This window comes from Melospiza melodia, chromosome Z (assembly GCF_035770615.1).
Source record: "Melospiza melodia melodia isolate bMelMel2 chromosome Z, bMelMel2.pri, whole genome shotgun sequence".
Lineage (NCBI taxonomy): Eukaryota > Metazoa > Chordata > Aves > Passeriformes > Passerellidae > Melospiza > Melospiza melodia.
The window spans coordinates 54,823,822-54,838,227 of record NC_086226.1 but is presented as its reverse complement, the minus strand read 5'-3'; the positions used below and the strand labels follow the sequence as shown (position 1 = coordinate 54,838,227).

At 37.3% G+C, this 14,406-nt stretch overlaps 1 protein-coding gene across 8 annotated transcripts in view; it reads right to left on the bottom strand.

Moving 5' to 3' along the window:
• The window catches only part of NTRK2 (neurotrophic receptor tyrosine kinase 2), a 199,018-nt gene that overhangs the window by 113,407 nt on the left and 71,205 nt on the right, over positions 1 to 14,406 (bottom strand). For 5 of the 8 annotated variants that reach the window (XM_063181050.1, XM_063181053.1, XM_063181057.1 and 2 more), the window contains exon 12: positions 5,644 to 5,715. The exons of the other annotated variants lie outside the window; for them this stretch is intronic. In XM_063181050.1, the coding sequence (XP_063037120.1) occupies positions 5,644 to 5,715 (72 nt within the window). The remainder of the gene's footprint in view (positions 1 to 5,643; positions 5,716 to 14,406) is intronic. 8 annotated transcript variants of the gene reach the window in all.

Below are 14,406 nucleotides of genomic sequence, written 5' to 3'. Positions count from 1 at the left end.
AATGGGAAAACTAGGACCAGAAGAGACTTAATAGTCTGACCCATGAAGTTACATCAAGATAAAGAAATTTGACCCTCTATATGCTCCAATTACTTATAACAGGACGGTAGCACACAATCATATTAAACTCAAGACTATTTACAGTAACCCAAAGCTAAAAACTTTCTTCAAAATATACAGTATCTTATAAAGATTTCTTTTCTACTATAACTGTCTCTTTGTCTAATGTCTAAATTTATGCTCCACAGATAAGGATACATGGCTTGTAATTTTATGGATGCTTCCACCTGTATTAGATTTCCAAATAAGCATAATAAAAGTGTAGTCATCTGTGTCAGTATTGCAGCCAGTATTCAAACTATTTAATTGTTTGTTTCATTAATCTAGAAGTTTATGAAATAAGAATGGAGGTCAAACAGAACATACTTAGGTATAGAATCTCATAAAGCTGTTCTCAGTGTAAAAGAACTTAGAAATAAGAGAAGATAAAACTGGACCTTTTTACTCAACATTTTAGAAACCAAAAATATTTTGTGTTAACAGTCCTCTACACTGTTAATAAGGATCATTTAATATCTTAATCTGTTTTTCTTTAGTTTGATCTTGACTTTTGATTTTATTTCCCAGTATGATGCATTGGATATGATGCTAATTTTCCAAGCAGGCAGCAGAAAAGAAAACATTTGTGCTCTGCACTCTTGAAGGAGAAAATATTTTATCTTTCTCAATGAGAGTCATAACCCTCATGACTTCCAGGGCAATATCCAACAGAAGTTTCCTTTTCCAGTACTGCTGCTCGTGCTGCAGTTGTTTTGCTTTCTATTGATTAGTCAGTCAAGGACATTAAGAACTGAAGCTCAAACCACCATTACTCAGAGACAGCCAGTACATATATTTTACAGAGCTTCTAATTCAGGGACGGTTAAAGGAAAAAAGAGAGAGTGTGAATAAGCAACTGCTCAGACACTGAAACAGAACCCGGCATAAACAACAGCTCCCCACAGAACTACAGAATATGTGCATTAGTAGAAACCCAACTCACAGGAAAGAGTGTAGCAATTACTATTTGCATACACATTTTAAAAAATGGATATCTGCGGGTTATTTTACAGTTCATTTGCATGAAACTCCGTATGCCTGAGAGATCAATCAATAAATCAAGGGATGCTTTCTCAAAGCTTCCTGCAAGTACTTCAAAAGTCAAAGCTCTTAGGAAAGAAGGTCCTTTACCTTATGACATCCCTAGAATTTGTGCTTAAATGCACTCATTGGTATGCATGTAAAATGCAGAAATGCTACTACACAGCTACAATTTTGACAAGTGTCAGTTTACAGCCACAAGGAAGATCAGACAACTTGAAAGACACAGTGTAATTATGTCTTGCCCCTTTGAAAAAGAGAATCACTGTCAATTTTGAAACCATTCTGTCTCTACCCAAATGTTGAAGACAACCCTACCATCCAGTTATCTTGAGTAATTCCAAATATTCTGCATTTTCAATATATGACCTTTTAATAAGAGCTGGAGAGTTTTTATATACAAATTAGGGAAATAGCAGTACTTGTTACAGTGCAATAGGAGTTATGGAACTGTATCACATATGTTCATTTATAATGGGATTATTTTGCTTACTGTTCCCTTACCACAATATTAGCACCTTTGATCTATTACTGTCCTCACAGCTGTTATTGAGCAATTCTTCATCTTCCTTGCTATGACATTTTACCTTGTGTCTGTGAAATCTGAACAGCTCTTAAAAGGTGCATCTCATAATCACTCAGTGCTTCTAGCAAAACAAAATGGGGTTTCTTTACTTCATTAATTTCAACTGCCTTCTTTTACAGTCACTACTAATCAAGTACTTCCACACAGCAATTAAAATTTTTTCTTTAAAAAACCTCATCGTTATCCTGATTGTGATCAATGATCAAGATTATGGACTGACAGCAAACAACCAAGAGCCAAATTCAGGCTAGTCCCATTAATATTATGCTACATGAAGATAAAGTATGTGATTTCTGTGCATCTCTTCTTCCTCCATCTTCTGCAGGCTTCTGAGTCCAGAACCAGAGATCACTGCCCCATTTTGTTACAATAATGGCTCAAATATTTCACCCCACAAGTTCTCTCTTGATTGAAAACTTAAGATGTAGGTACCATGGGTGATCAGGCCCACACAGCATGTGTTTATGAGATGTTGGTTCTGATTGACAAACCTGGTCTACATCTATGACAAGGCAATGCACTTGATGGATGAGGGAAGGGCTATGGATGTTGTCTGCCTGTACTTTAGTCAAGCCTTTAAAAACATTTCCCACCCACAGCACTCTCTGGAGAAACTGGCTGCTCATGGCTTGGATGAGTGCACTGTTCTCAGGGTTAAAAACCATCTGGATAGCTGGGCCCACAGAGTGTTGGTGAATGGAGTTACACTCAGCTGGTGACCAGTCACCCCTGGCTTTCACAAGGGAAAAAGACAAAAGAGCAAAAGAATTTCACTAGTTATCTCTTACCACAAATCCAATGCCACAGAATGGGAAAGAGACAACCTTCAAGTTGCTGTCCACTGAAGCTTAGCTAAAATAGTCCTCTGCAGTAACACATGGCCTTTGAGGGTGGTGAAGGATGAGGCACAGTATGTTTCCTCCTGAACTTCGAGGCCTGGTTTTGCATTCCTGAAAAGTCATCTTGAAGTTTTGTATACACTTGTAGGCAGTTTGAAGAATGTGCATTCAGGTGCTGCACCTACTTCAAGGCTCCATTATCTTTTCTTTCTCCCTGGATATTACAGTATATTGGAATCCTTCCCCAATACAGAAGATGGAGAACATTTGTAAGGAAAAATACTGCGCAAAACTGTACTAATTGAAGCATTTTGAATCTTCCAAATCCCATCTACTTGGAGCCATTGTGAAAACCATGTGCACATACTCCAGTCTAGCCTTGGTTTGCTTTACTCTGTTCTCAGTTTTGCATGGACACAAAATGGTTCTCCATTCAAAGAAGCACTCTTCGCAGGATATACGAAGAAAAGGAGAAAGAAAGTGGTCTTGGGAAAAGGGAAGTTTCCACTCATTTTATTTATGAGTTCTACCTCTTACAGCACCCTTTTAATGCAACAAATCACGTGCATTTAATGTGCTAATTCTGCCTATATTACTACCACCTGTAAAAGCAAACAATAGTAAAAGCAAACAATTTTACTAAGTGATACTATGTAATTATAAATTTAGTTAACATCAAAGAAATGAGATGTGAATCTATAATAGATACCATGTGTAATTGCCATAGCTGCCAGAGCAGGCTATTAGCAAATCAGTGAATAAGACTGTTCTCTTATTTGAAACTGTATTCCTGCAAGTGGAGTGCATGGGTTTACACCCACATCTGGCACAGAGGATGTCATATATGTTATATAAATTTGAATTTCTCTCTGAATACTCTTTGTCAGACAAAGAGTGCTGGCTACCACTGACACACTAGGAATAGAAATTTCCAAGGTGTTTAAACAGAAATAGAAACATCCTTTCCCTTTCTGTGCAAGTGAAACCCTAACTCCTGTCCTGTTACCAGGTCAAGTAAAACCACCCTCCAGCATATTACTGTCATATAACTTTGTAGAGACAGAACCAGGAAAGGGGTATTTCTATTGCTCAATTATCACTGTAACATTGCTGAGGTGAGCCTCCCGAACTTCCCTCTTTCTACGCAAAGAATATTCTTGTACATGTATTAAGGCTAACAAAATGCTTGAAATGCATTTGAAATAAACAATATTTCATCTGAAAGAAGAGAGATTGATGCTTTTCCTTAGGATTGATGCTTTCCCTAAAGGCGCCAAGAAAGGCAGAGTACTCAGTCTTCACAGTCAAACTGACTTTTCAATCAATAAGTAGGCATACCAATACACCTGACTCTTCTTTGGTCAGGCGAACAGAAGGCCTACTTTTTGGGTCCAAAAACTAAACAGGTTCCAGCCTGCAGCAACTGCAGGTCAGGAGAACATGGAACCGGCAATGCTTTGGCCATGATGCTGCTGGTATCGGCCAAGGTGGTTTTCTGCACTTCTGCTACAGCCACTGCACAAAGAACCAGCAACAGTGCTAACACCTGCCTTTTTTCCTTTCATAAGACAGGGTTTCCATCTCATTCCCATGTCCCCAGCCTCCCCCCAAAAAATAAACTCGAGACTTACATGGAGCAAGGCTACTGCAAACTATAGCTTGAGTGATCCTTTCATACCTGACTAATCATGTGAATTCAGACACACAAGATGACGTAGAACAGACATACAAGAAAATCCAAACAGTAGTTAACATGCCAAAATTTCTCTGGTGTAAATGGTATGTGCAAGACTACTTGCTTCCAGGCCCATGTGCTAAGGTAAAGACTTCAAAGACAAAAGGTTCAGGGCACATATTTGCCAGTAAATAAAAATATGCAGGGGTGTATCTTCTTTTCTCTTATTCACGATTATTTAATCTATATTAAAGTAAGTTACTATTTTGACCTAAGACAAACGGCATTCTCCTATAAAATGCTCCAGCACATTTCAAAGGAGAGAAGGTCTCAAAAATTTTTTTCAAGTACTTATAGGGCCATCCTACTTGAGGAATGAGGGAAAAGCTTGTTTTAAATCTGTGGGTACAATCTATGCCTTTCCCTGTGGGCCAGAGAACATAGCCTAATCCCAGTGGCTTTAATGCCATTACAGGTAACCTCAAAGAGTGCTGTGCATTGCCCCAGAATCAAGTCAAATTATACATTATATGCAAACCACACACTGTGACTACAGTCCAGAGAGACCACTTAAGGGATAATGCAGGACTAAGTTATTTCTGATTACATGAAGTTAATTGGAAGAGGTAAGTCAGTTATGTGAGATGCATGCTATTATTGCTACTGAATATATAATTTTCAAAATGATTGTACCAGTATTTGTTAGCGTAGGGCCCAGAAGTGTGGCACTTGGCCAATGGTAATTATTTAGGCGTGTTGCCATGAATTACTATTGATGGAACACAAAGCAATTTTTTGACATTCTGTCAGAAAAATGCACTAAAGGTACTTGAGAGCTTTTGTGATTTTACTCTTGCCTGGACTGGAAAATAAGATGTTGATTGAAAAAATGGCAAAAAACTTTAAAAAACCCCACCCAAACCACACACAAGCCTAAGTCAAAACACAAGATTTGCAACATTTCCCTGGATACACAGCTAGGTTTGCTTGCACCAATGGATTCGTAACAGTTGCTTCACAATGTATATGTAATGAGCAAACCAGGACAGCAACTTATGTTTTCACATGCTTATTTACACCATTCCAATTTTTCAAATATTTCAATAGAAAAGAAATCGCTTTCAAGTTCTGTTCGAAGCCCTGACATTAATTTCCCAGATTCATAAGGGAACATTATATGCATCATTCATTATTCACAATTTTGACTGCATGTATATTTTTTCGAACAAAAATGTATGTATCCATGTATACACAACTATACATAACAGGATACATGCATCCTGAAAAAATGACTGAAACATATGTAGTATTTTATAGTGACATCTGTTCTAAGAATAAGTAATTAATCAGGTCTATTTAATAACATTCTTTACAGGTTAGTCTGAATAGCTTTATTATCTCACCTTCATTGTCGCAGTCTTGCAATGAAAGCCATATTTGATCTACCAGACCAACTCCTTTTACTTCACCATGAACTGGAATGGAATGCATTACCATTAATGCAATTAATGCCAAGAGTTTGGTTTGCAATTGCCAATGCTATTAGTTTTTAAGTTTTTATTTCTACATCAATTGCTTTATTTTTCCTTCTACACTGCAGAAGAGAAAACATCCATTGTGATATTTTTAGATTGTTCTCATTTCACATGTATAACCCATAACCATCTATAACATGAGATTATTGGTATTTTTTGGACCGGATTCTACCAGACATAAACTGTGCATGTGTTTTAGAGCTATAGAAGCACACATCACTTAAAAATATTTATTAAAAATTGCATCATCTTTACGATAAGCAGCAATGAGATACTCTTCAGTCACTGGCTAAATTCTTCTTGTGTATATTCTTGGCCTGCAAAGACAAACTTGTGGTACTAATAATCTGCACAAAAGTCAGAGTCAAGGCTTGGTCATAGTGCATGAAGCATTTTTTTTTTACTTGGTGCTTATGGTTTTGTCCAGGACTTTTGCTTTTGATGGGTATCACATAGAGGCAAACCCCCTACTACCTAACATTGAAACAGCTTGTTCAGCACCTGGTGCTACTTCTCACACCCAGAATTGAGAGTAACCTACAACCAACTTGTGTTGCCCAAAGCTTCTGCAAGTGCCCCGTGTTGTGCCAGAGAACCTGCTGCTCCCTTGCTGAAGGCAGGAGGTACCCATGCAGCCAAACAGCAGGAATCCAAATCTCCCTCTGTTCTACTCCAAGGTACTCAGCAAGTGGCTGAGATCACACAAATGTGGACAGAAGAATTTTTTGCAAATTCAGCGCTGAATATTCTTTGCAACGTGAAAAAAGATTAACTTCGCATGCAAAGGCAGCAGATCTGCAGCCAGCAGATCTGGACATAGGTTATAAATTCAATGTAGGGACAAACATCTAAAAATAAAAAAATACAAAAAAGCAAATCCCAGCCAAATGGCAAGGCTCAATTTAAATAATCTATTTAAATTATACCACTTGAAAATTTGTGTAACTGCACATTTATATATATATGTACATACAAACTCCCTCCAACATATTTCATATGAGTCACTGAAGAGCTTTTTCCTTGGAAATTGCGTTAACATTAAAAAAAAAACAGCAATAGAAACAGATTTTCTATTACTAGTATTTTATGAGCACCATAAAATCAATAGAATATATAAAGAATTCACTTGGGCCATATTAAATATTGTGTCAGTGGAAAGAGCAAAGTGAACTGTGGACATTCTTTGACTGATTCGGGATTATGATCAACAGCAAATCTGGATCCATCATGTTCAACAAGTGTGATTAAATTCATAATATTCTATGATAAAGCTGAGCTCCAGAAGCTTGCTTCCGGAATTATTATGATAACTCTGAACTCTGTAATGACTTTTGACCTTTATCTTGTCCAGATTTTCCTAAAAAGCAGGAAAAGGAAGAGGTGATGGCCTGAATGTTATTTATTATTTTTTAGCCGACACAAAAATTATACTAGACAAAAATTTTTAGCTCCTGCAAATACATTCAGCTCATTCTACTCAAGATCTTAAACATGACTTTAAAGTCACAGAATTTAATTTTCAAAAAGCAGACACTGTAAAGCTGTATGATGTCTTTGTGAAAACTGAAGCATTTAAGGAAAGATTCACAGTCTTGCTTGCTTCTAGACAAAGCATCAAAACTCTATTTTGGCAGCTTATTCAGAAAGAAAATGCTTGGCTGAGAGAATACTCCAACAGAATTCTAAACAAAAGATATTAAAATATTTTTCTGTATTTCTGACTGTTTATGATATTTCTCAAGACAGGAAAGATACTTTACAGGGACAAATATTTCCATTGCCATTAAAGGAGCATTGTTTCCTTTACTGCAACTAAAATACTGGATCTGGTACTTCCCTTAGGATTTACAATATAACTTCAGGAAGTGAGGTTAGTTAATGAGCATGTAACACATTTACTTAGCCTACACTGAACTTAGTTCTAAATAAGGGAAAAAAATTTATGAAAAATCTAGAAAAAAAGGCAGACAAAAACCATATTAATATTTTTTAAAATATATATTTCACTTGCAGCTTTAGAAAACGAAATACCAAAACACATTAAGATGTATCATTGCCCATGCAATGGAAACAAACTTTGCCTTGCAAAGATAGAAAATTTTCTCAAATTCAACACTATTTTACAAATCTTGCAAAATCAAATAATTGATACATAACGTTGCTTAACATCTTTCCTGTCCATAATGCAACCACAGTATTACTGGAGATAGGATGGCAGGGAAAAAGCCCCTTTCACGCCTGGCATGATGCTGTTCACAAAAGCAGCACCCTTGTAGCTGGATCAGAGCAGAGCCCTCCCCAGTAATAATGTGACTTTCTGTCAGAGTCCAGCTATGCTAATAGTTTTTGATGACAATCTCGAATAAAATAGTAATTAAATCTTCCAAAACACTCCTATGACTGGGCAAGGCTTGTGAGAAGGACAGACACCAAGTAGCAGTTCTGACCTTGAAAAAAAACTATTGATTGGATTTTGCCTTGTGAAAGGAAGGAGGGAAAACTGAAACCAACCATTCTGAATCATTAATGAGCTCCCACAGCATGGTCCCAACTCGTTTTTTACATATCCATGTGCATTTTTCTTTTGGCTTCCACAAAATTAGCTCATATGCAAGCTATACATGAAAAGAAACTATAAATTCATTCAAGACAACATGAAGACAACTTGTAGACTGCCACTCAAAGTTTGTGTATGTCAGACTGTGTAACCCTGAACAACATTAATGTTACATATACTTTTAAATACACACACACACACATATATATGCTCTGTGTGTTTACTCATGTTATGTTAATTACGGTAAATGAATAAAAGCTGCTATTAATTGCCTGTGCTACTACTATGTTTCTGTTTGTACCATTGAGGCAGAATGTGACTTTCCAGTCTTTTGACAATTCTTAGGACTGAAAGAACTTTGAGCATATTTTCTATGAAGAATTTGGCCCTAAAAAAGGAGATGTTTAGGTTGTTGATTTTTAAAGAAAAGCTCTTTATAGAATAAAACAAAATAAAACTATATGAAAAGTTATAATTCGTGCAGCAGGAAAAATTCAAATAACTGTTGTTTTGTATTGATTAGCACTAAGGTGATAGAGAAGTAAACAGGGAGCAAAAAGCCTACCATTAGATAAAACATAGGAAAGTGTGTGATTATTTTCTCCTTATTTATCTTAAATTTTACTCATTCTCCTTCTTACTGAGTTTTCCCTCCTCAACATATTCCTTAGTTTTTCTTCTATGGCCTGCTTTCCTACAGATTGTCTCTAACAGCTTTTCTTCAGTAGGTCCAGCCATGCTGCTATTTACTGTAACACAAAGCACCCTCCTTTGCTCTTGGCTCATCTAGCAGTCCTAAAGAGAATAATCCCTATTAATGTACTTCTGAACAGAAGTCATAGTTTAGTTCGTAAAACTACTTTTCTGATACTTTTTTTAAACAAATCAACCATGTTAAAAATGGGAAACTATGAAGACAAGATTTTTTTTTTAAACATGATCAAACCAAGTGAACTTGAAGAAAAACAACTACCAGCCAAAAGATCACTGACTATAGGAATTTCATCTTAAAGAGACACAGTCCAACAAAATCCAGCAAGGTGGGAATACTAAATGATTTTTTTTGTTTACCATCCACTACAAGAAGGAATAATGACTCCTGTCCTCACTGTCACACAGCAGTGCATTAGCAGAAGTATACAGGCTGTGTCAGCACAAAGGAGTGCACAGTGTTGTCTAAGACAGTGTGTTCATGTGTGAGAGAAACTGGTTACTTTCAAAACAACCATGTGATTAGTTTCCTTTTAATTGCCTATTTAATTACTTTCACTGTCTACAGATTAGAAATGCCATCTTTACCAAGGATAATATGGTAACATTGACAAAGGTAGGAATTTATTTGCTACTAGTGGAAATAGATTCAGTTGCCCTCTACACTAATAGGATATAAAATCTCACCAAAGTAACACTACAGTTTCTTTACTTAATAATTACAGAAATAATGTCATGAGATAATATGCCAAACATTATCTAACACCAAGTACATAGGGGATTAAAATTTCTATACTGGAATAATTGCATTCAGAAGGAGATTATCCCTCTAGCCCGCAACTCTGAAATACAAAACTTCTGCTCACACCATGGAAATACATATTTTTGTATGCTAGCAAAAAAAGTCCAAAAAAGACTAAAAGAGCAGAGGTAAGAAACAGTGAGCTATACAATGATACAGACACTCATTAAGTAATAGAGAAAGAGATGACTACAACATGTGAAGGACAAGGTACAAACCTACTCTATAGCAAAGCCAGAAATAAATGCCCCTCCAGTGCCAGCACAAAACTCCTGTATGATCACACAGTAAATTCGGCAAGAGCTTCACAAGACGAATTACATGGTGCTACACAGAAAGAGAAGAACCATTCACAATGTTTCTGTTCAGCTTACATTTGTGCACTGGCTCTGTCTGTTCCATAAGACTCAAGCAATGAATGATGAGGTGTTACAATGCCATGAACTGGCAACACCTAAATGCCATACCCAAGGGTCTATAACACCTATGAATTAATTCTTTCTCATAAAACCAGAAAAAGAATATTCAAAATTAAAAGACCATTATTAAATATCTTGTTCCCATTACATTTCAAATTAAAAACCTTCCCACTTTGGTCACATGTCTGTGTTCAACCCCATGGTTGTTTTTATACAAAAATCAAGGAGGAAAAGGCAGTGGAACATATCTCCGTAAAAAAATTTTGCAATCTTGGCTATAACTCCTACAGCCACCTAACTACAGGTCAGCGAGGACCTGTAATGGTTTGCAAATAATGATCTCCATACAGTCCTATGTATAAAGATCAAGGACAAAATTTTCCCCTTCTATGCATGTTACAAATCTGCTATCTGTGGAGTCTATCACAGTGCTGATTCTGCACTGACAGGTGGCTCCTATTTCCATCAGTGGTGTTTGTGGTGCTGAAAAAGCAATAAGACAGACTAGGGCAAAGAGATTAGTCTCACTGCTGGTTGAACCCTATAGCACCCAACATCATGCCAGAACAAGCCATCCTTCTAATTTTACACAGCTGATCCACACCTCTAATCAGCTGCTTCTGCATGAACAATGATGCACATGGTGGGTGGGAGAAACCTCATTTTTTTGCATTCATTATTTTAATTGTACATATTGTACACACTGAAATTCACTGTATTCATTGAAATAGAGAAAACTCTGGCTGCTGATTACATTTGTTACTGTATTCTTGGATATGTTCACATCCAATCTTGTGGCTGAGTGCTACTGCACAGAGCTTTACTATCTCAGCTTCCTACCTTTTTGATCCCATAGTAGCTGTGGCAAAAGAAGCACATTTCTTGGCCCTGCATCTTTAGTGACATTGATCTGGCCTTGGTGCATCCCAAGTTGAAGGTTCAATATTTTAATTTTTCCTTCACTTTTTTTGTTTGGTTTTCTTAAAAAAGGTGCATTGGAATTCAAGACTATGCAGATTCAATGAGGGGCATCATGTAAAACAGGTGACTGCAGGACACTGTTAATAACTAAGCAGTAAGAGCTCACTTACAACATAAACACAGATGTCTTCCTCTGGTCCCATGATATTATTTTGAAACACAGACAGCTTCTGGTATCAAATTCCACACTAACAAACCAGCCTCACAACTATACAGTTCCAGTGACTGCAAGAGCTTCATTTCAGTTTGGCAGCCTTTAGAGACAAGAAAAAAGCTAGCTTCCCAAACTTCCACTCTGCTGTAACTGAGCTCAGAGCAGGTCCTGGGCCCAGTCATGGTGCCTGGACAAAATCTGTAAGTGTTTGCAAAATACTTGTAAAATATGCATTTCCAATACCATCTGCACTTAGAAAAAGCTCTTACATTGTTGTTCTGCAATACATTATCAGGCCTCTCTCTCATGTCATCAGAGATGATACTCTCCACAGCTCTCAATCCTCTCCCCTCAGGGTTTTCTTTTGCTTTCATTTCTTTCTTCACTAACTTTCTCCCTGTTTTTTTTTTTCTTTCTGGCTTCTCCTCATGACATCATCGACCATTACAAAGCCTGGTTGGGACTTTCCCCAGATAGACAAGAAATCACACTATGCCTGCTTTTGTCATGCTTTCAACAGAACTGAAGTGAATCCCACCTTCCTCATCACAACCATTGCATCTTCAATCCCAGCAACTCCTACACAGCTCTGGGCTCCTATCTTAGTCCATTCACGCTCTTCTTTTTGTATCCAGAATATAATCAATCCTTCCAGTAAAAAAATTGGAAAAGGGTGTGATTTTTACCTTCTTTGGCTTGTTTTCTCTTAGTTACACCACACCCTTTTCTTCTTTCCTCATCATAACTTCAGAAATTCCCTACCTGCTAGTAGGGAATCTCTAGTCTTCTTCCTTGGACCTGAAGTCCTCCTCTTCTGTACTTCCTTGCCTCTATTTTCACTTCTTTCTCACTCTCTTCATCACTTCTCAGGTCATGTATAAGACCAAGCTTGAGCTTTTTTGGTTTTTATTCTGGAAAAAAGTAATCTCATCTATTTCTGAAACTTTTAACTGTGTTTTTCATTGTGCTCAATGACTGATTTGCAGGAGGTTCACCTCCTGTTGCTAGTTGGTTTGCTATTCTTGGACTGTTCTTCTTCTGACTACAGTCACCTTTGTGTGTACCCAAAACCTTACTCAGCCCATGACAGCTGACCCATGACTCTTACTCTTGACGCATGACAGTTATTTCCTGCTACTTTAACATATCATTCAGCTTCTGCGCCTAGAGTTTTGCGTGATTTACAGAACTATTTGTTCAATCAAAACTGCCCACACACTACACTTGCTTACAATTATTGAATTCCTTACAGTCTTTCTCAGAAAGGAGAAAATACAATTTTCTTCATGCAGTAGTAGTCAAGATGGTACTAGCATGTGGAATCTCCAACCACAGGTACTGTTGTGTAAGACAGATGAAGCTCTACACAAAGAACTAGAAAACATTATAGTGCAGAAAAGGAAAACTGAATCTGTTTGCTCTGCTTGCAATAATCATGCAAAATCCAGAGAAGTTCGTTTTCCATATTTTTACATCCTAGATTGATCATCTTTTAGACCTTTTCTGCATTATTAGCAATCCCTTTTAGTGAAATTGAACAAGATAAATGTGCCAAAATAGCAATCATATTCCAAAAAATGTGCATCATAAGCAGTGAAGCCATGTAGTATTTTAACAATTGATGCATTTGGTTTTTAAGACTAAACTATGACTATACTGGACAAATTAAAACCATGAAATTCTGCTAAATGAAGCAACAAATTATTTTGAGTTACATTTAGGAAAATATTCATCTACCTGTAGCAGACTGGCTATACACCAAAATAAGAATGCACTAGCATATGTGACACAAATATGAATGTACATGGACCCTCCAGGCTGTGTAAAAAGGATTCATCAGTTCAGTCTACAACCTGTATTGTGTCTACTACTAGGCTCGTGCAGTTTTCTTACTGGAACCAGCAAAATAGCTTTTGCAGCACCTCTTGTGTTTTACACACACACCAGCCAATGGAGTCAGCTGCATCTGAAGTGCAGCTAAGGGCACCCTCTGATATTTCAGTTCCTTAAACTCCCTCTTCCATAAGATTTTTGTAGCTAAGACAGAGAAGAATTGCTTGTCCAGAGCAGGCTCAGAAGAGACCTTACTACCTGGGGTTCTTCACTGCTACCCTTTTTTATCTCCTGCCGTGTTTGGAAGCAGTAATACCACAAACCACTCATATTTCATTCCCTATCTAAAAAGCTACTTAAGAATCACTCTAAGATGTCCATTCATCCAGAATCCAGTGTTACAGTGCCAAGGTTAATTGAGGAGCTAAAGGTCAAGATTAAGTTCCACCTGTTCTCTGGGAGGATTTAGTTTCCAATGTTACTTTCCCAGATGTACATGGAAGCTGACACAGCCAACCACAGGACCTCTGCCTGCAGCTCTTCTCTTCCCAAAGAAATGCTGACCCCCATCAACCTAAATGAGCCTGATTCCCATCTACACTCATTTACTGGCAGAGCAGTTAAAGGCGCCATAGTGTAAAAAACCATTCTGGCTCACTGACCATTTTTTGTAATTTATGAAGGATGATACAACCACATCAACATATTTAGATACCAATGATGCATTCTATGCAGCCTAGTTCCTCACCCCCTTCAAAAATACCCCCACTTAGCAAGGCTACTACTTCAGTTTAAAACATCAAGATATCTCTTTGAGTAGGTAACAGACACTGAATTCTGAAGCTGCCACTGTAGCTGAGGGTTTGTTTGTTTTTTTTTTTTTATAATTTTCCTCTTCACATTGAAGCAAACAAATTTGTGACCAAGTTGTTGAACTGTAAGAACACATCTCAAGGCATTTTCATAATATTGCTCACAATCCTGATTGCATTTTCAGGATTGGAATGGAGGAGAAAAGTTATCAGTAGTCACACACAATGGAATGTAGTTGGAAAAAGACAGGAAAAGAACTAGCTAACTCTGAAGTACCTAATTTAAATTTAAGTAATCTTGAAACTAGGGGAGCTGAAAGAGGCACTAGAAAACCCTCAGAAGCTCCATGCCTTGTTCTTAA